The sequence below is a fragment of the Dermacentor andersoni genome, chromosome 6 (genome assembly GCF_023375885.2).
Source record: "Dermacentor andersoni chromosome 6, qqDerAnde1_hic_scaffold, whole genome shotgun sequence".
Classification (NCBI taxonomy): Eukaryota; Metazoa; Arthropoda; class Arachnida; order Ixodida; family Ixodidae; genus Dermacentor; species Dermacentor andersoni.
Window position 1 is genome coordinate 181,400,434 of NC_092819.1, and position 22,170 is coordinate 181,422,603.

The 22,170-nt window shown below is 46.4% G+C and overlaps 1 protein-coding gene across 1 annotated transcript in view; it reads left to right on the forward strand.

The window, feature by feature from the left end:
- The window catches only part of LOC126523978 (decapping and exoribonuclease protein-like), a 203,099-nt gene that overhangs the window by 32,847 nt on the left and 148,082 nt on the right, over positions 1-22,170 (forward strand). Inside the window, exon 3 of the mRNA XM_055066976.2 lies at positions 11,433-11,675. Within this exon, the coding sequence (XP_054922951.1) occupies positions 11,433-11,675 (243 nt within the window). The remainder of the gene's footprint in view (positions 1-11,432; positions 11,676-22,170) is intronic.

The window sequence follows — 22,170 nt, forward strand, 5'->3', positions numbered from 1 at the left end:
AACGTATAACATTGAGAGCCTGTGTATGACACACAAACATGTGTACATATGGCAGCCATGTCACTTCTGCACCAAAATGAAAGTCTTCACGAAGGAAGTCTCGAATCAGCATAACACTTTGCAAGTGAACAGCACTTTATAAACTTGGGTATTACTAACGCAAGAAAAATACACAAGGGTGTTGAGTGAAGTACACTGAAAAGACATCTGCAAACATACGGTAAAACGCTTTTCTATAACCAGCATTTTATAACAATGTTTAGGCAGCAGGAAAATCCGCAAAATACAAATTTGCATTCATTCAAATTATGTGCATCTGCTTGCTTTGCATTGATTGAGACTAAATTCATATATAGGTAATGACTGACATGCCATGCTTTACATTGACTGACTAGAATATATGTATTATGAATGTCATGTCTAGAAAGACTGACCCAGCATCTTAAGACTAAAGTACAGGACTAAGGAGGAGGAAGAAATGCATGTCAGCTGGTGGCAGGCCTAGTCGCTTTTGAAGAATTTGCGCAAGTAAAAAAAAACCAACTCATTTAGAGTAAAACCAGCAAATAAGAGTTGAATCCTTAACAGTAACATGATTAACAAATAAGCTACGTATTAAAAAAATAGCGATGACACTATCCAAAAAGATACTGTTCCCGATTGACAGCTGGGGACATTCTATTTATAGTTCTATATTTTCTGTAATGCACACACCATTTGCAAGACCGATTCCATGCTAGTTATGAAAGTACAATACTTTAGGACCTCAATTAACACTCGCAATGCACAGCTGCTTGTTTTAAGCCTCGCTTTTCAGTGGCTGTCCACACAAGACTAACAGTGACATAAAAGAAATAAAAGCACCATAATTAAGGGACCAAAAATGTGAAAGTGAAGGCATAGCATAATGCCAGAAGACCGATATATTTCACTCTATAAATTAAAATCCCTATTCACGTTCATCCATAGCATCTCCCACGTTCTTTTGCTGCTTGGAAGTTAACAGTTATTATAGCTTTCTTTTACTTTGCATCTTGTTGGCAAGCGGGCCTGAACACCAATTACAACTGCAACAATTGATGTCTAACACTACTCGGTGTTCGCAAAACTTATTAGTTCTAAAGTAGAAAATCTCATAATGTATACAAGTTTCCATATGATCACAGTAAAGCATGATGTCGCAGCTGCATGCATAGGTGGGCCTTAAACGGTATCTGGCCATTACCAATAGGTATTTGAAGACCACATGTGATAGTTGATGTAAGTACAGTTCAGAACCCTAAGACAGACTATTAATCATATATCATGCATTAAGTTCTTATGTAGAACCAACAGTCAATTTTATTGAAATGTAAACATATTACACAATGCTGACTTAGTCAATAAGATTAGTGTAGTTTAAATTTCTGAATAAGAACTGACTGAACACCAGCTTACCGTAACATGCCAATTTCTTGCCCGCTCATATACTGCAATCCTTCAACCAGGTGACTGCTGCTTGGCGAACGGTGCCAGTCGTCACATTCTCTCATGTGTCAGTTTCCATTAGCTTCTCGAACACCAAAGCATCTAGTCAAACAATGCAAGCAACACAGAGTATCAACAGTTGTGGCTGATATCCAAATCATTGTCACAAACGAACAGTTCTGCGATTAATAAATTAAATTTGTGCAATCTCAGTTCTGTGGAATTGCAAGGGGGAGGGAATTTTATACAAAAATTGCCATCCACCCAAGTGTAGCTACACTGGGTGCATGACAATTTTCTCTTTAAGATGTGTCCATCAATTTTGGTTTCATTCCAAACATCACGAATTTTGGGAGCAAGAATCACTGCAATTATGCCTAGTCAAACAGCCCTCTAAAGTTATCTTCAGTGACACTGTAAGCATGCAGGTCCGAGGCTCCTTTTCTACCACTGGCCTCGACTGCTTAAGTTTCCACCCATGCTGGCTGAAAATACTGGATAAAGTGCTCTCAGTGAAGTCTTTTAAATGCCTCTTAAGCGCATCTTAAGAAAAAGCCGTCACGTCTGGAAAAAAAAACATGACAGCAAAAAGATTTCAAAGCTACAAAAACTAACATACACAATGTGGCTATTACGATGGCTGCATTATGGCAGGAATGAAAGCCCTAGAAAAGGCATGGCAGGACACAAAATGACGGGATGATTATGCATTCACGAGAAATTATTATTGTGGCAACATTTTATGCACAAAAACTGTGCATAGCATAAAAAAGTTACAACTGCACCTGCTGTGCATACAACATCTAAAAAAAATGAAGCCACAAAATGTCAAATAATACTTTCGCGTAGCATGTGTGGGTTCGTTGACCAGTTGCCTTCACCCAACACGACTCCTGCGGCATAAAGGATGTTCCACACCTGCCGCCAAGGTATGCCAGTGGTGGCGCTGGCTAACACTGCAAGGGCTAATTCAGCAGTAAAACATAAACAGCCCAGAAATGGATGTGCAAACGGCGCCACGGCAGATAATTTGGTAAAAACATCGAAGACGTGGCATCGTTGCCCACCTACGGCCAGTTGTTTTTTAATTCATTTCCATTTGTTTATAATTTCTTTCATACATCTAGTAAGTACAAGAAATTTCCCCTATGTTGTCCTTGGTGTCCTTTTTTTGTTGGCTTCTTATGATTAATAAAAATCGGGTCCCTCGGTTCCCTTTCTTTTCGTTAATAAAATAATGAAGTCACTTTAACATGCCTACCACATTTTTAGAACTCGTGCCAGGTGTAAGTTTTAGTTACACCTGGCACAAGTTATATAAACGTCTCATATTGTAAATTCATGAAGCTTTTGCTTGCAAGGTGGCATCGAAAAGCAGCTCGGAGCTAAACCTGTATTCTAATGTGGTCACATTTCCCTAGTTCTCCAAGGACATATTGTAATCGGTCATTGCAATTCTACCAGTTTTGTTGCGAACACTGAGAGCTGCTAGAAAATATTTTATCATGACGTTGTACAGTCCACCTATGTCTTTCATTAGTACGGAAATATCTGAAAGCACTTACAAAAAAACAGAAAGGAGTCGTGAACATTTTGACAGCTTGGACGGTAGCTAATATCATGCCGCACGACACACCTTCAGCATGCATAACAATGCTCCTACGTAGCTGCGCCCGTTCGATCTTGGTGTCCCAAGATCTTAGGAACTAATCTCATGATTGGTGCAACCTGGTTCGAGGCTATATCACTGTGGTTCGCATCCTTAGCTGAAACGCTTGCCTCACGGCACCGGGCAGCATCGATCCGGAGGAGTGCTTGTGTTGGCCAGGGTGTCCAACGTTTGCTGTTTCAAGGCCATGCGTGCTAAAAAATAGCATCAAAGCGTATTTTACAGAACGGGCGACAACGGCGTTCGCACGAAGTCTCACTTTGTTGTGGTGCGCCATGTTGCCTTTTGTTCTCCTTTTTCGCTTTCTAAAATCTATATTTAGTCTTGTTTTCCTTTTCTCACTGTTGTAACCACTAGCCGAATTATGCAAGTACGTCGAACAATCGGTTCCGTTATTAGCCAGCCAGGCTATGGGACCAAACAAGTTTTGCGAAGTTTTCTGCAATGTGAACGTCAAAGTGACAATAAAAAAAAAATGAGCGCAGTTGACACAGTGAACGTACGTGATTACGCGTCGATGCAATTAGTCGGATGGACGCAGATATAATATTCGCATCGTGATGCAATTTTCAGACAGTCAATGAAGTAATAGACGTCCATAAATGGTATAGCTCGTGTTTATATAATTACAGCACTAGCTTAAAAAGTGGGCGACCTTAGACCACGAGGAAACAACGTGGAAACTTGGCCAGAATCGGTTATCGATGTAGCAACTTTAACGCGGAGAATCGATACTAACGGCATCGAGTGATCCTACATCAACCAAAATGTAATCTGAACGAGACGAGTTTATTAAGTTGGACATGCCGCAAGGAAATTCGAAACAATAACCGACATGCATTAATTGATGTGAAACAATAAACCTAGTTGGTCATGATGCTCAAATCGTGCAGCAGAGCTTTGAAAAGAGGCAAAAAGTTCGATCAGCGCAGAAAGACACAGAGCAGGCGATGCACGCGCGGAACACATTACAAAGCGCGGCAATCGACCAGATGCACGTTGGAAGCGGCCAAGCCACAGTAGCGCACCTATTGTTGCGACACGCCATGTTATATAGCTGGTGAAACTCCATTCAAATATTTTTATTAAAGTTTACAAATTAAGTAATAACTTTACACATTTTTTATTGAAAGGTTTTGTTGTATTGTGATCAACGACGCACGAAACCTTGGCCTGGCTTCAGTTTCGGATGATGCGGTAAATTTAAATTGGCAGATATTGGTACACGCGCTGTCACCGACAGCTGTCTCTGCGAAATCGTCTCGTGCATAAGCCTTGTAGTACACTGGTTGATTATTGTATATTGCGGAGCGCTGTTATATGACGATAACACACCGATGTAATCATTCCACTGATGGTGTTGTCCAATAAATCGCTGCGAGCCGGAGGTAAAAAAGATGCACGCAAACTTTAAAAACGTGTTCGAGCATTTACCTCTCCATCAGATCTTACAGCAGAAGTACTGAATACATCTAATATAAGCTTTACAGAACACGTCTAATTTGGAGCTTAAATTCGCACTAGCAGGGCCAAGCTGGGTAAGACAAGTCTGGAACGCTTGTAGTCGAGTTTTGCTTCCTGGGACGTGTGTTGTACAGGGTTTTTGCGCAGATAAAAAGCCTCGATGGGAGCCGGGCCAGAGGTGAACAACCACCTCACCGAACTCCAAAACAGATTTCGCCAGGATCGGCACGTGTAAAATAAGCGGTTTGACCTCAGCCAGTGCATAGAGATCGCCAGAAAAGAGTCGCTCCCTCTCTTGCACTGCTTCATAAATGTCGCGACAGCATACGATAACGTTCGCCATCGAGAGAGGTAAGTGCACTACCTACGGGATACTAATATGCCACGTACATGAACTGCCGTACTTTGCCGCCTATATAGGGGCAACAAGGTCGTTACAACCACGCGTGGCGTCAAACCACATGAGATAGATGTGAACAAAGGGTTAAAACAAGGATTTCCGTTGTCGCCTCTGTTATGTATGCTCTATACAGCACTGCTTAAGTTAGAGCGGGACATTACCCTCGAAGGATGTAGGCAGCAGTGGAGCTTACCCAGATAAGTATTCGCCAATGATATCGCGCTACTTGCCGATAGTGGAACGCAAATGCAGACATACATTTGCGCCAACAAGATGGCGGATATTGGGCTTGCATCAACGCCAAAAAATATGCGGTGCTGTGTCTCTCCGGTTCCACGGAAGACACGAGTGCTCTGACGCTTCCAGGGCGTCAGGTCATACAGCAGGCGACAGAGTATGGGTGCTCGGATAGGGACAGAGTAGGGGATCGAGTTACTTGTTCGAGTGAGCTTACCAACCACTTGAGGAACCAGGAGATGAAGTTCTGGGACGTAATCGAAAAAAAAAACGAAAATCTTCTCATTCACATCGTCAACGATGAATCGCAGTGGCTGAAATATTCTGTTTCCGTGAAACGAGTCTTGAGCGTGACGCTATATGTCATGAAGAGAGCCTTTAAAAAACTAGGCTCAAATATCTGCGTTCCCGAAATTTCTAACAGTAAAAAGGGTATCGCGGAACTCCTCAAAGGCATGAAGTGCGACGGTAACCTGATGTCCAACTCAGTTGCGGAAATTTGCTGGGCTGTTTGTTTACTGCTGGATCAGTTTTCCACGTCCGAAGCAGAAGACGACGCCGACTGTATTCTATTTCTGAAAAACCACGTTTCCTTTTACCTGTCTAAAAAACAACACATATGCAACTCTGCTGATGCCAAGACGTTCTGCTGCATTCTTTTCATTATATCGTCACATGCGTACGCTTACATACGCAGTCATGGAAGCATCACCTTGACGCATCCTATGACAATCAGGTCAGTGTGCTCGTCTAACGGTATGAGCCCTCAACAAAATCATCAGAGTGAAGCATTCCTCAGCTACATGGCGAGAAGGATTTCTGAGCGGAAAGATGACCAGCGCTTTGTCACAGTTATGGTAAACGAAATACATATAAAAACCTAGCTTTGACTACGAATGGGGTACTATTACCGGCGCTGCGCTTAACACAAATGAAGCTGCAAACTGTGCGCTCGTTTTCATGGTGAGCAGCCTGACGTGCAAATTGAAAGAAGTTGCGCACATCGTGCACAGAGTAGAGGCGGAGTTCCTGCACAAGACGTTTAAAGATGTGATTTGCGGGCTTGAACAGATTGGGTACCGGGTTGTGTGCGTCGTGAGCGACGACAACTCTGAACTGAAAAGCGATGTCCCTGTTCGAATTGCCTCCTTCTAACAGAGTTGCGTATCAACATCCATCAGACCTTGCAAGGCCGCTGTTCTTCGTTATAGATCCGGTACACACACTAAAATGCGTACAGAATAACTGGATCAACAAGAAGAATGGCCAAGTTTGATTCTACTTCCCTGAGATGCAAACAGACACGCCACAGTCAGAGCGCATGCAAACAGCGTCATTTGCGCCAATCAGGGACCTTCACAGGAAAGAGTTTGACCAGCTGTTAAAACATGGCTATGGGCTGTCGAGAAAAGCCTTTTATTCTTCGAACATTGAAAGGCAGAACATAAAGCAATTGTCTAACAAATCTTCAATGATTTCTTACTTGAGGCGCTACGTGCTCTTAGAGCAAAGCACAACCTATTGTCTTTTGTGGCCATCGCTATATTAATCGAGGTCATACTCAAGTGGTGCGAAAGTGTAAACGTGAGAACTCCGTGGAAGGGAGACAGGCTGAGAGGCCAGTTCCAACAACCAGTGTTTTCCATTGATAACGATCCAGCTTGCTAGATGCAGCTTCAAAGAGCTTGTGATGTCGTATGTCCTTTTTGGGACGATACAGATTTACTGCCTGAAAGATCGGTTTGGAAAGGCAGGTGCGCAGCATCGCGTTTCCATCAGGCAGATTTATGAAGTCGAAAACAAGCTGCACCTTGCCTACGATTTCCACTGACCAGCACGGGGAACGCGCACACAAGCAGGTAGAGGCATCCCAGCTGCAACGCTCTTGTAAGCAGCGGGGCTCGGTCGAAGATGCAGGACGTCCTTCCGATCCTGATATTCAGTGTACGGGACCCTGAAAACGTTCAATTGCCTGAAATACAGGGGCGCGTTGACTGTGTATAACACGATCACAGTCTCTGCCGCTCATGAACAGTATACGATCTCGTTAAGAAGATGGACCGGTCTAGTCTATGCGTCAATGTTTGCACTTAACGCTGTTGCCCACAGCTACGTTGTCGTAGAGCAGCTTGCTACGCAACCAAAACTTCTACTAATGCCCGAACAACGCCAGATGGTCATGAAGCTGACCCTGCAATTGCTGGCAAACGAAGAGCAATTTGACTTCGACGCCTGCGAGAATTGTCACACGATCGAAGTACTACTAAAGCACATCCTGCAGTGCAGCACGAACGTTTTGCTTAAGAAATTTTGGGGAAAGCTAAAAGACGAACTTGTTGACACTGCCGATAAGTAAAAAAAAAAAAGGAAAGCCACAACTCTCCAGAACGTGTATTGCTCCTGATATAGCGCAACCACAACTGGATTGTGTAAATAAATGTTTTGCTCCTATAGCTTTCTTCCGGTCAAATTTCTTTTAAGATACATGCATGCTCGTTCTTGAAGGATAGAGAAAAGGTTCCGCTCGTTGCATCTGCGAGACAACCTCTCTTAAACAGCGCTACGTATTTTTACCAATCCGCCCCGTCGTGTGACGTCACGGAGAGAGAGCTAAGGCCTTAAGCTTTTCTAGAGGGTGTTGGTGCAGCGCGGTTGAGATGTCCGCTCTTGAGAGACAGTTACTGCACGGCACTTTATCCCCTTCCCTATAAGAATCTCCTTGACGCGCTCTTGCATCGATGCCTTTCTGTCGGCTGCGAAAGTCCCGCTTCCGCCGACAAATAAAAAACGAGCAAAAGAGCGAAGCCATTCCTTTTAAATTTGTCTATCCCGGCTGTCGTTTCACATACACTAGTTTGCTTTTCTAGTCGCAGTTAGGCGCAGGTTTTGGTTTGAAATTTCAAGCCTTCTCGCGGCGCGTAGCGGTGTAATTCTTTGCAGGCACGACCGCTAGGGCGCATTGTATGCACTGCGCTTGTCAGTTAGAAATAACCAGACCTGATGAAGGGCCCTTGAAAAGCGACAATATTGGAACCAAGCTTTCGCTCACGCCACGGCCGGGAAATTTGTGAGTGCTGCCTTATATGTATAAGTTCATTGCCGCCGACCCGAGTACTGAAAACACCGGGGAACTCACGTGCTTCGCTTCTGACCAGAACAATGTTGTTATAGCTGAAAAAAACATTCTTATTATTTAACCACGACGCATGTAAAGCGACCCACCGCGGTTGCTTTGTGGTTTTAGCGTTTCGCTGCTATAGGCACGCGGGATCAAATGCCGGCCGCGGTGGCCGCATTTCGATCGAGGGCGAAGTGCAACAACGTCCGTGCACCGTGCAGTGGGCGCACGTTAAAGTGGTCGGAATAATTGCACTGCGGCATGCCTCATGTCGGGGCATTCGCGCGTAAAAGTCAAATTGTTCTAAAACGGCCTTGATTCGTGCTGACGCTTGCGCCCGTCTTTCTTTACTGGAGCAGCTATTGTGCCGCACAGCCTTTCCGCACGGCAGGTAGAGTGGCGCCTCCTTGTCCTCAACGACTCCTCGAGACTGGGCAGCGCGGCTCATCTGAACCGCCCACATGTTTTTGCCCATCCGCGGCGCTTTTATTTTTCTTCGCCCGCTTCTTCGTGGGTGCGGACAACGCTTCCATCTCCGTGACTCATTGTAGCCAGCCTTTTGTTGTGTTCTGCCCATGTGTTATACCTCCGTACCGAATGAAAAGAGAGGTATATTTCAGTTATTTATTTTTGCACCGACACTTCGTTTGGAGCCACATGTACTTTCCGCGTGTCTTTTTCCTTTCCAACAGCGTTGAACACACGTGTTTAGTAGTCTCGTTCACTCCAATGAAGGCCGGGCCACCGGCCGGAACGTTGGTAACATAATGGTATTTTTGCTGTTAAATGTGCGAGTATTTCTTTCGTGAACATATCTGCTCCCAATCGACTGCACGCTGTTGACAGGAGAGCTCGCCGGCGAGCGCCCCGACAGCTGTCGCAGCAGGAGCGCCACCAGGCCACCGACGGCCCAGTACGCAGCTTGATGTCAGCATCTTCCGTTAAGGAATTAATACTTTTGAAACGCAGGAGCCTACGCTTACGCTTTCCGTTCCACGTCGTGTGTCCTTGTTTAGTCGTCAGTCCTCAAATCACCGGCGAGTGCGTTTTCGGTGCTCGTATACGTTAACATTCCTAATTCCGTCGCCGGACGTTTGCGTCATTCTTGTGCCTGTGCGTATAGAAACTCGGTTAAGAAATTCTTGTCGCCAATGTTAGGGCAAGCAAATTCTTTAATACATGGAAATTAATGTGAAGTACATGTCTTCTTTAGATGGTTGCTCCAGGCAATCTGATGCCTCGCACGATTCCGCCGCCGATGCTTCATAGGCGCCGGCGGCCAGGACAGGCTGCTGTTACCTTAACATCCGATATGCGCTTGGGAGGGGCTATCCGCGTGGAGCGGTGGTGTCTGGCTAACCGGACCCATTCACTATGATTTGCAACTCGAGACGAGTTAATTCTATTCACATTTTTTTCAATTACGTAAAGATAGCGCGATCCCTCTCGCCGACTTGCGATAGCGCCGCAATGCATTATTATAATGCGTCAGAAATTCACTGAGGCGGCCCTGTTAGAAAAATTCGGATTTATGTCTACTTGAACGCGTCCCTAAATTTTAGTTTTCCATTTCGCTTTCTTCAAAGTGTGGCCGCAGTAGCAGTGACCGAGCGAAATGCATTTCAGTGGCGTGGATATAATATGCACATTTCATCATCATTCCTGACCATTAGCTCGAGAAACGGCTAATAACTTTGATCAGGCTAAAGTAAATGAAAATTGAGGGCTCGTTAGCGGGTAGAAGCAGTGCCACGAAAAGAGGTAACTACTCGAATACCGAGCCAAACCGTGCTCGTAGACTCGTTCTCTCACGTCGAGAACGCATCCAGAGGCGTGCAACACTTGTGCGTGAAAGCGAATAATTTTGCTTCTGGCTTGAAGTAGCGAAGCAAAGCTCGCGCCATTTCAGTTGCGCGAAGCAAGAGCCTGCGTGCAGTTTCGATGCTAGCACAACACTTAGCAGACGAGTCCCTTTGAGGCGGCCACCTGGGCAGTGTCAGGAGCACATATATATGTGTGCGTGCGTGCGTGCGTGTGAACGATAAGGAAAACAGAGGGGCTCGATTTTTGGTAATCGCAACAATATACAACGACGAGGCAATGAAGGAAGGCACAGGGGTAATTTGCTGCTGTCCAAATTGAAATGCAGAAAATAATGAGGAAAAGCCAAATGAAAGTAGACTAAAAGGTACCTAGTCGCCGAGGTCAGGCGAACCCACAACACCTGCATTACGCTTGCGCTGGAGTAAAAAATGTGCTATGGTGACTGGGGGTGGGGTAGGGGGATCAATCCGTCCACTACTTTAAGTATTTATGCGAACGAGAGCTAGCCCTGTGAGCCAGCGCCACTCAGAGCCATGGCGGGCAGTATCCTTTTATTTTTGTCCAATGGCGTAGCGTAACACGTTAAATTAGGAGGAGAGTCTGCACGTAGCTAATAAACCCTAGTCTGCTGCCTAATGGCGTGGGTCATACGCGAGGGCCTCGAATCTGCCAGCCTTGAAGTGACTAGGTAACCTACGAGTGAGAACCTTACTGTTAGCCCTGTGTCGCTAGAATGCAGGGAAGCAGACAGTGAACGAAAGCAGCAATTTTCACGTGGATACAAACATCGCATGCCGTTTCACCCTGCATTCTTCCATAGATCCGAGCCGCTACTTAACAAGGAGTCGTTTTTCCGATTTCTGAACGATGTTGGCACACTGCAGATTATTCACCCCCAGCTATTGGTAGCACAGCCTCCCATCTGAGGTTGTTGCTGCGACACCACGTCACGACACGACACAGCACGCGGCTCCAAATCCTTGCGTTCGAGCGCCGAGGCGGGGCAACTACACGGAAGCTGTCGCCAGTGCAATTTAAACACTTGATTACTTCGTAGGTTATCACAACAAACATCATTATAGTCATTGCCGTAATCTAATATGCATGCCTTACGCAGTATATACTGTCTTGGCGTTGTTTCGGCATAACTTTCCCTTAATTAAATCATGCACATTCATACATGATCAACATTCCTACTTTATCGGCAGCTAACAAGTGCTCCTTCCTAACCGTGGTCGCCGGCCTTTCTGCAGTTTTCCTCCGATCGACGAGGCGAGCATGACGTCCACGATGCCGGTGCTGCCGTCCGCGATGTACCGCGGCCCAGCGCCGCGATACTCGGAGCCCCAAGAAGTGGGCGTCTACTCGCTGGTCGGCGCGGGGGGCTCGTACGCCTCCGGAAACGTGCACGGAAAGTACCTCTGCCTGCCGCCGAGAACGAGCAACCTCAACTGGGACCTGGACGCGGGATTCGCTGACGTTGCCCGCTTTGAGAGGTGAGCTAAAGGAGCGGCCAACGCTGCGTTTCTAGCCAGCTGAATTGCACCCGCCGTGGTCTATAGCGTGGCGATGCTGTGAACGAGGTCGCGACCACGGCGGCTGCGTTTCGATGGGAGCGAAATTTAAAAAAAACGCCCACGTGCCATGCGTTACATGCAAGTTAAAGAACCGCAAGTGTTCAGAAATTATTTCCGAGTCCTCTACTATGACGTATTGTGGTTTTAGCACGTAATACAAAAAAAAAGAAATTAAGGCCACATCGCCCTACATCGGGGTAAGAAAACTTGTGGTAAAGTCTTTATTGCATCACTCATTGTCACTCAGTACCGGCGGTCACAATCGCTTTGTGGTCGCTGTGATATACACGATCGGCATATTCGCTGCTGCAAACGCATTCTTTGATAACGTCAAATCGATGCACGTACGCCGCTGGGTGGCCAGTTGGGCCGGATCGTTGTAGCACCACAAAGTATATGTCTCCAACACGATACGCGTACACCACTCCCCTTTCAGTCCTGACACATCCACATCGGAATCACTGACAACGCATCTTGTATGCGTGATTCCAAAGAATGTACGCAGTGTTCGCTGCACTTTGATGAGTGCTTGTAGCCTTTGCCTCACGGGGCTATCAGCCATTGCATTTTTTGCTTGCTTACAGGGTTGTGAGTGCTCACGGGGCTATGAGCCATCGATGATGGCTTTTGTGTGCGGACACGAAAATTCTATGGTACCCTAGCCATATAAGCTCCGCTGTAAAATGTAATAAATTGGGCTGCAAATGGAGCAAGCATTCTCCTTCTAGCCGGGGGTGGGAGAGGACGTCGCTCCTTTCCTTTCGAAGCTTGACACGCCACCCAATAAGGCCAGTTACAGTAAACTCGGTGCTATATAAAATGGCAATGCAAGCCATAAAATAAAAAAAAAAAACTATGGCGTTTTACGTGCCAAAACCACTTTCTGATTATGAGGCACGCCGTAGTGGGGGACTCCGGAAATTTCGACCACCTGGGGTTCTTTGACGTGCACCTAAATCTAAGTACACGGGTGTTTTCGCATTTCGCCCCCATCGAAATGCAGCCGCCGTGGCCGGGATTCGATCCCGCGACCTCGTGCTCAGCAGCCTAACACCATAGCCACTGAGCAACCACGGCGGGTAGCCATAAAATTAGAACTGTCGAAATGGCCAGAAACAAATGATGTACTGGGGGGAACCAATGAATGGGCTCATACCAGGCAGACGCTTCGAAGATAGTATCTTTGTTCTAATTCAGTGCATGGAGAGTTCAGTAGCTCGGAATAGACCATTATGGATATAATTTCTAGATATTAAGGGAGCCTGCGACAACATAGACACTGCAGGGAGTTGTTATGGGATGCTCTCAAGCACGAAGGCATAGATGATCTTGTGGAGCTGCTGAGGGAGTTATATGGAGACAAATAAGCAACAGTTGTATGGGAATGCAAAAATTATAATGAAGTGGTGGAAAGTCACCAAGGATTGTAGCAAGGATGCCCTCTCTTCATTGTTGTTCACGCTTTATGTTAAGGGCACAGAAAGACAACTGGAAAACAGTCAATTAGGATTAGATTTATCGTACACGCGTAATGAACAAATGCTGCAACACAAGGTCCGATCACTGATGTATGCGGATGACATAGTGCTACTAGCGGACAAAGCAAGAGATTTACAGACACTGGCCAACATGTGTGGGAACGCAACGACAAATCTAGCTCTTAGAGTTAGCTCAGAGAAATTGGGAATTATGATCTTTAATGAAGAGACCAGTAACTGCGCAGTGTCGATTCAACAACGAGTTATACCCATAGCCAAGCAATATACGTACCTAGGCGTATACATCAACGAAGGAAAGACTTATTCAAGCACCCACCAAGATAATCTGAAAATAAAGGGGAACCGGAATGCAGCAATAATCAAACAGGACACTTTGGGGCCACAATAATTATGAGTTGGTGCGTGGAATCTGGAAAGGAGTCATGGTGCCAGCGCGGACGTTCGGAAATGCCATTTTGTGCCTAAGCTCGGGTAAATTGTCGGGGTTCGAAGTTAACCAGAGACTGGTAGGCCGTTTGGCTTCGGGAGCCCACGGCATAACCACAAATGAGGCAGCGCAAGGGGACATGGGTTGGGCCTTCTTGAAGTAAAAGCACTGTACAAAATTAGTTTTGAAGAAAGCTCAGGAACATGGATCAAAATAAATGGGTGGCCAAGTGCACAAGTATTCGTGCCTGAAAAGCGTCGACACAGAACGGAGCAAGAGGTCAAGGAAGATGGGAACCAAGCACATGCTAATTGAAAGTGTAGATAGACAACCAGGAGTTATCAGGAAGGAAGTGAGAGCAACAGAGACAGCGATTTGGATGCTAAGAATGGAAACGAAAAGGACCATGGAGGTTTACAAGTATAATAAAAAAGAGATTATAAAGGAAAATCTGCACAGGCACGAAGAGAAGTGTCTCGCTAGTTGAGGCTCGGGCTGGTTGCCTAAGGACAAAAACATACCGGAGGAAGCATAAGCATTTGGATGAGGCATGAGTGTGCCGCAGCAACAATCCAGATACCACTAGCACATTCTAATAGAATGCGAAGGGATTCATCCAGCGAAACTAGTACGTAACATACAACTTCCAGAAGCGCTTGAATTTAAAGGAGTCGGAACTGTCAACCGGTCAGTAGTGGAGATAAGGTCAGTAGTCGAGACAATTATGTGGTTCGTATGCTCGTTCTGAGCTTGTTCTTCATGAAACGAATGCTGTTCTATATGTCGTATGTGTGATTCCGAAGAATGTATGCACTTTTCACTTCACTTTGCCGAGTGCTTGAAGCCTTCACCTCCGCTGCGGGCCGGCCCCGTATTGCACTACCTCCGGGATCGGCCCACATTTTTGCCCACAAACGACGACACGAAAAATGCCGACCAACCAGCGGCTTTCTCTGTAATATACCAACAGCGTATCGTCACCGTCCACACAAGTTACGTATGAGGTGTGTACGGCAGCGGGAATTCTCCTTCGCCGTAGGCGCTCTCGGCGCCACCTGTCGTCACCGCCGCGAAACGTGCGCGCGAACGCCGAGAAACGCGTCATGCGGCCCCCACCAGGCTACTACCACGTGCTTCTTTCTGGACGTGGGGCGCCATCTAACTGTCAAGAAGTCCGCAAGTGGTCTCCTAGACGAGAAGCTTGACGTGCCTGCGAATGCTGAGAATTGTTCCCTCGCTCGCTCAGTGGGCCAAGTTGCCCAGAGGTTCATTGAAGAGCGGCACATAGTGCGTTCATTGCGCAGGTTGCTATAGTTGCCGTGAAAGGCACTCATTGAAAAGCGGAACATACCCAGTGCATTTGGGGTGCGGCCTTTTATTACGTACGGTTGCGAGTCCTTGAGGAACCCGTGTGACGTCGGTTCTATTCCGATCAACATGGAAAAAATTTAAGAAGTATCTTTCGTCATTCTAAAGCGGCGCATTCCCAGTTGCACATACCCAGTGACTCAAGTTGGCAGGTTCGTTGAAGACCCAGTCGGCGTCAAAGAGCAGCGGCGCCAACCAGTGCCGCATCTACAGTGACCCATGCCGGCGTGAAAGAGGTTCGTCGAAGAGCGGCACGCATTTATACATTGACCCTAGTTGATCCGATGGCTGGTTTCGAGCCCCGTTACTTCAGCCCAGTAGCCCGATGCGCCAACCATTCCACCACGGACTACCCAATGAGCCAGGTAGGCGGGAAAACACCTTCAATGAGCATCATTGATGCCAACTTGGGTAACTAGTCACGTACCACTGGGAATGTGCCGCTCTACAATAACAAGAAAGATCCCTTAAATTTCAAGGATGCTGAGCGTGATCGAATCTACGTCACAAGGAAACCAACCCGACGCATTAGCAGGCTGCACCACCACAAATGCACTGTGGGTGTTCTGCTTTTCAATGAATGCCTTTCACACCAACGTGATCGTAATTTCGGAAGCACGTCGCGGCTGACCGTCCTTTTTTTTCACTTTGCGACTTCTCGTATTCACGCTGCTCTTCGCGTTCGCGCAACCTGCGCCGTGAACGCACTGAGCACGGGCCGCTCTTCAAGGAGCGTCTCTTCCATTCGGGCAGCACAGCGCCGAGTGTGCGGAGAGCGAGCGAACAATTCTTACCCCCGTATTCAGAAATGCATCTTGACTTGAAGCCCATGCTTGACTTGATATAAATGACGCCTGGTGCGAACGCAGCCAAGACGCTCATTGCGTTTCCTTTGGTGCGTTAAAGATATCTAAATCAAATCAAGCATGGGCTTCAAGTGAAGATGCATTTCTGAATACGGGTGTTAGAGTTCACAGGCACCGGCTTGCTGCGCATCTCGGAGGGCTCGTCAGGCCCCGCACTCTCTCAAGAAATGGCCCCAGAGAGCGAGGAAATAAAACGAGCATAGTAGAAGCATGCAAAGGATGCCCGGATTAGTTTCAATGTCTTCCGCTAGAGGCGCCGTAATAAGCGCAATTTTTTCTTACAAACTTTCTCCTGCAATTAACGAAGCATGTTTATTACATAAAATTGAGTACAAATTTATCATTGCTGTTTAGATATTGTACACTTCATTAGTCAGTTTACTGTTTTTGTCATTATAAACGCAAGTAGCGTTCAGCATCATCGATCTTCCACGTGACCTCTGGCATGGATTTAAAATTTTTGCCGGTACTTTCGAGTGCATGGCGGCACGAATTCATTCGTTTGTACATTTAGACTGGTTGCTTTTTGTTGCTAAACTAGTTTATTGCGCTTCGATGTCTGGCATTATTTAACTTGGGCTGACGTGACGTGTTTGCAAGCGGACATGTAAGCCCGAAAGCTACATTTCGGTCGTGCGCCACGCGTCTGCATCGAAACGGGAAGCGTATTCTGCGACTGAGGACAGCAGTACCGGTGAGTCGTTTAAAGGGGTTGGGACACCAAATTTTGAGGCTATAAAAAGCATGTTGTAAGCTGCTTCCGTATGCAAGGACACCCAGAACGAAGTATTGGACGCTGCAAACATTTAAAAATAATTTTAATTCAGCTCCAAAAAGTCATTAAAAACGCCTTCTCGTAGTCGAGACCCATCGCTAGCGCGGCAGTTACTACGTCACAGAGGAGGAACGAAAATATTGACGTCATAGCACACTAGCACAAAAACGTGACGTATGATGAGTAGCGATGAAATGCCGATTACGGAGCATGCTGAGCCGAGCGACCGAGCATAGCCTCCACTATGACCGAGCTACAGTCATATAGAAATCCTTTCTTAATGCAAAGAAAGAGTAAGGCGTGCAGGCACGGACACAAGAGGAGAGAAGTGGACAACGCGAACGCCGCACGGCGGCCCGCGAACGGCAAACTGCGTGCGGCGAGTTGCCGAGCGGACGGGCCTATACGTTTGAGCCGGCCGACTCCGAAAGGGACCAGGATATGCGGCGTTCGTGTTGTTCGCTTCTCTCTTCGCATAGTCGCATAGTTCGGCAGCTCGGAGCGGTCTCTCGTTCGCTTGGCCTTTCTCAATGTGAGGGCCTGTCCACGTTACCGGCACGGAAACTCGCCGCACGCCGTTTGCCGTTCGCGGGCCCCCGTGCGACGGCGGTTTTGCTCGCGAACGGCGAGATTTCCTTGCCGTAGAGAGGATGGGCCCGGGACCCATTTGTGCGGCAGCCGTACGGCGAAGCGGCCAATCAGCGATCAAGGAGTGGTCACTCTGGCACCGAGGGCAGCTTCACCGCCTCTGATCGTTCGGCGCCGCCGATATCGTCGCTAGGCCTTTTCCGCCACGAGACTCATAAAGAGAATAACCAATAGACACGCGGGCATGAAGGAAGACAACGTCATTCGACTGATCCACTCATTCGTTATCAGCCACATCGCCTATGTAGCCGCCTACCACAACTGGTACGTCGCGGAAAAGAACAAGATTAACACGCTCATAAGGAAAACGTACAAGATAGCCCTGGGCCTACCGGAATCGACAACTACCGAGCTCCTGACTCAGCTGGGCATATACAACACCATAGAAGAAATAGCCGAAGCACAACGCATCTCGCAGCTCGAACGCCTGTCGACCACCACGACGGGAAGACACATTATGAACACGCTCGGCATAACGTACCACAACCAGCGCGGCCAGAAAATGCAAATCCCCAACAAAATCAGAGAGACCATTACGGTGGCAACCATCCCAAGAAACGTGCACCCCGATTACAACCGAGGTAGAAGAAAGGCAAGAGCCGAGGCTCTGCTCCGTTCATTCGGCAGGGAGAGAAACGCGCGCTTTGTCGACGCAGCCGAATATGCGAACGGCCAAACATACGCCGCCGTAGTCATAGACGCAGAGTCAAAAATCAGAACCGCATGCAGTGTATACACCAAACACTCGGAAATAGCGGAGGAAGTAGCGATTGCGCTGGCCCTCACAGAACAGGAATGCGAAGTTGTACTCAGTGACTCGCAAACGGCAATAAAGAATTATGCCAAAGGTCGAATTTCCAAGGAAGCCCTGTCCATTCTGGCCAAAGCGGGCAGATCCAAAACCGCGAGCTCGAGGATCATATGGTTCCCCGCGCACGTCACCACGGAAGGCGACGCGCTCCCGAACCTAAACGAGACGGCGCACCGGACGGCGCGAGACATGACCCGCCGCGCCGAACAGGGCAACGCCTCTCGCACGATAGCGAACGCTTCTCGAGCAGAACGGGACAGGCTCACCAGATACAACGACATCACCAGTGCATATTTGAACGCCAGAAGGATATACCCACCGCCGAGTCCCAAATTGAACAGGAGGCAGGCCGTTGCCTGGCGACAACTACAAACACGTTCCCTAATCTATTCCGTCTCAAACGTATCTTCCCAGATAAGCATCAGGACGACACGTGCAAATTGTGCCAGGAAAGACCAGCAACACTCAAACACATGCTGTGGGAGTGCAATGTAGTTATAGAAGGGATGGCAGTTACTCCGGAGACCCTGTCGTCGAGGTGGGCCGCCGCTCTGCGCAGCTCAGACCTCGGAATTCAGATGTGGGCAGTCCAGCAAGCCCGTGAAGCGGCGTTGAGGCAGGGCCTTGACGTTCCTCCGTGGGAGACCTGAGCGCGGGTCGCGTTAAACCTTGCCGGACATACAAGCAAGTTGTATCCATCCATTCAAAGCTAAAGCGTACGGCGCTTCGGAATGAATCACCGACTGTCACAAGCCGCAATGATTTCTTACCGTTGTTGTCGTTCTTCGCAATAATTATATTAATCGCGACATGCACTTCGAATCGCCAGTTGTTGACATCTGCTGGCAGAGCACGCGTATGCGCGAGCAGACGACGCAGCATAGTTTTACGTCACTATTTTTTGTGGCCCACGTGACCAAGCCATGTTGCGTTTCCTCCTCTGTGACGTCATAGCATCCCCCGAAGCCCAGAAACCGAAACCGAAATCGCTCGGTATAATAATGCTATTATTAAATTATTTATTGGATATATATGAATCCCGCTGTGTGTATCGTGCTCCCTGAAGCATGACACAACGTTTGAATGAACAAACGCATGAACGAAAATTGTGATGTCTCCACCCCTTTAATATCGCTGCATGAATCCTTATGTAATATTGGTCTCCTTAACTTACAGGTGGAGACAAGTTAACGAACTAGATGCTGCATTACATATGGGCAGTCAGGATCCCCCGTTGCTGTTTCCGAAATAAACTTTTAGTTGCGAGGCCATCATCATGCACACATTCACGAAAGAGAAAGTGATATCGGAACGCGCGTCACATTTTTCATCTCGTTGAAGCCGTAGCCATGGATGACTGAGCAGCCTTATCAATATAAATTTTTTTTCGAGTCCACCTGCAAGTTATTTCGTCCACAGAACCAAATAACCCTTTGATAAACTGAAGCTAAAGTACTGAATTTAATGTGTTAAACAGTTGCACGCATGATCATTCTTCCATATTTCGTACCTGTTGGTCCCAAATATTCTTGCTGTTCAGTTTGGTTTACCAGAGGACATTCGTTTTTTTAGCAGTGAAGCGGTGCATCATGTTCATGTAGAAAAACAATGTATCATTTCTAATAGCTTCATGTCTTTCATGCATGTGCTTGTGAAACCAGAAGTGTGCAAGCTTTTTCATTCCACATTCTTGCTAGAGATCATTCCTCTTCCTCAACCAAACATTAAAGGTCAACCGATTCATTGCTCATACTTAATACCAGTCAATGTCTAGTAGCATAACATATCTGTAGCAGTATTTTCTAGTGTTCCTTTCCTGAAATAGCTAATGCGGCATTGGCATATGTCTTGAATTAACATTTGCATCGTGTGCTAAGTAGCATTAAACTTTTCTTATTGTTTTTGGCGTTCAGTGCTTGCAAGGTAGAGTGGCCTCTTTCTTGAATGCAAGCTTTCTCATTTTAATTCCTAGTATCGTTCAGGATTGCTATTCTTGCTCGACAGCCTGTGTTTTTGCGCAAGCTACATTGAAGTGATGAGTGCGGAATCTGGTTTCGCTGTTGTCCGACTTGGTACTAGTCACCGTGTTACGTTTCTGTTATGTGGGAGCCTGGTCAGTTTCATTGGGAAACAGTCTCTCGAGGCAAGCACCTGCTCCTGCAGCCCGCACAGCGACATATAATTGGAAATACTGTTTGTGTGCACTAAAAATTCTCACCCACCCTTAATACTAGAATCTTGCTACCGTCCTCCTGATGCCGATTCAAGCTTTGTTGCATGCTTCCATGAGGCACGTTGCACTCTGGCACATTCTTTTCCTAACGCGCCAATAATTCTGTTCGGCGTTTTCTACTTTCCAACAATACTATAGTCTGACATAGCACTAACATTATCGAAGCACAACGCAGAAAGGGGATTTCTTGACACGTGTCTTAAGTTTGGCTTATCTCAGCTCATCTTCAACCCAACAAGGCATATAAATCAATCGTCCAGCTTGCTCGACCTTTTGTTTGCCACGCATCCTGACAACTTTTCTGAGCTAACGTTTTGGCCCGGGCTTAGTGATCATGCTGTAATTCACGCTACTTATCTATTTCATATAGTATATCCCCCCAAAATAAGAAAGGTCATAACACTCTACGACAGAGGTGATTATGTCGCGTTCAATTAGAAGTTAACTCAGTTCAGTTACTCCTTTCTTGAAACGTTTACTTGTCGTTCCGTTGAAGATAACTGGTTAATGTCTAAATCCAAATGCAGGAATATCCTCGAATCTCAATCCCCTAATTCATAATTGGTTGCACAGTTTTCTGACCGGCCGGCAACAGTTAATTTTTGCAAATAACTTTTCATATCCTCTGTCTCCTGTGTTTCTGGGGCTCCCAAAGGTGTTCTTGGCCCCCTTCTCTTCTTAATCTACATTAATGACCTTCCTAATGACATATCTTCTAACATACGCCTATTTGCGGACGACTGTGTTATTTACCGAACCATTAACAATAGCTCAGGCCCGTATTCCTACAATTACTGTAACTGAACGGCACTCATCCCCTTAGTTTATTAACGCATTAAAACGCCTGAACAATAAAAAGAAAATGCTTTATCGTATCGCCAAGCAATCTAACATGCCACGCGCATGGGAAAAGTATCGCTGCATTGACAAAATCTCTCAGTCACAAGCTAACAAAACTAAGCGATCATTCTTTTCAACCTCACTTCCCGATATGCTACGTAATAACCCTCGTCAATTCTGGAAGGTTGTCAATCCATGCCCAAAGAAATCGATAAAAATACTTGACCAAAATGGCGTCCCTATCCCTGATACTGAACTTGGAACAACACTTAATTCAACATTCTGTTCAGTTTTTACAAAAGAATCTGCAGGCAATCTTCCTTATTTTCCTAACCCTCAATATCCTCGCATGCCAGCCTGATGGCATTTGCAGTCTAATAGAACCTTTGAAGCTAACGTCATCGGCTGGTATTGACGAAATTAATGCGAAAGTGCTTAAATATACAAAAGGTGTCACTAGTGTCATCTTATCACGCATTTTTCAACAGTCACTCTCGTCTGGAGAGGTGCCGCAGGACTGGAAGACAGGTAAGATCATTCCAGTCCCCAAAAAAGATTCTTCAACGTCAGGTCTTGACTACCGGACAATTTCCATTACCAGGGTTTGTTCCAAACTGATGGAGCATGTCAGCTTTTCCCGAATGATGATATTTCTATTTTCTAACAACTTTTTTCATCATAGTCAGCACGGATTTCTTAAGAAGGTATCTTGCGATACTCAACTTGCACTCTTTATAAATGACATCAGTTCACAATTAGACCTTAATGTAGCCGTAGACTCATTGTTTTTAGACTTCGAGAAAGCTTTTGATAAGGTACCCCACAATCGTCTTTTCTTGAAACTTTAAGTCGTGAATCTCAATCCCCTAATTCATAAATGCACAGTTTTCTGACCGGCCGGCAACAGTTAATTTTTGCAAATAACTTTTCATCTCCTCTGTCTCCTG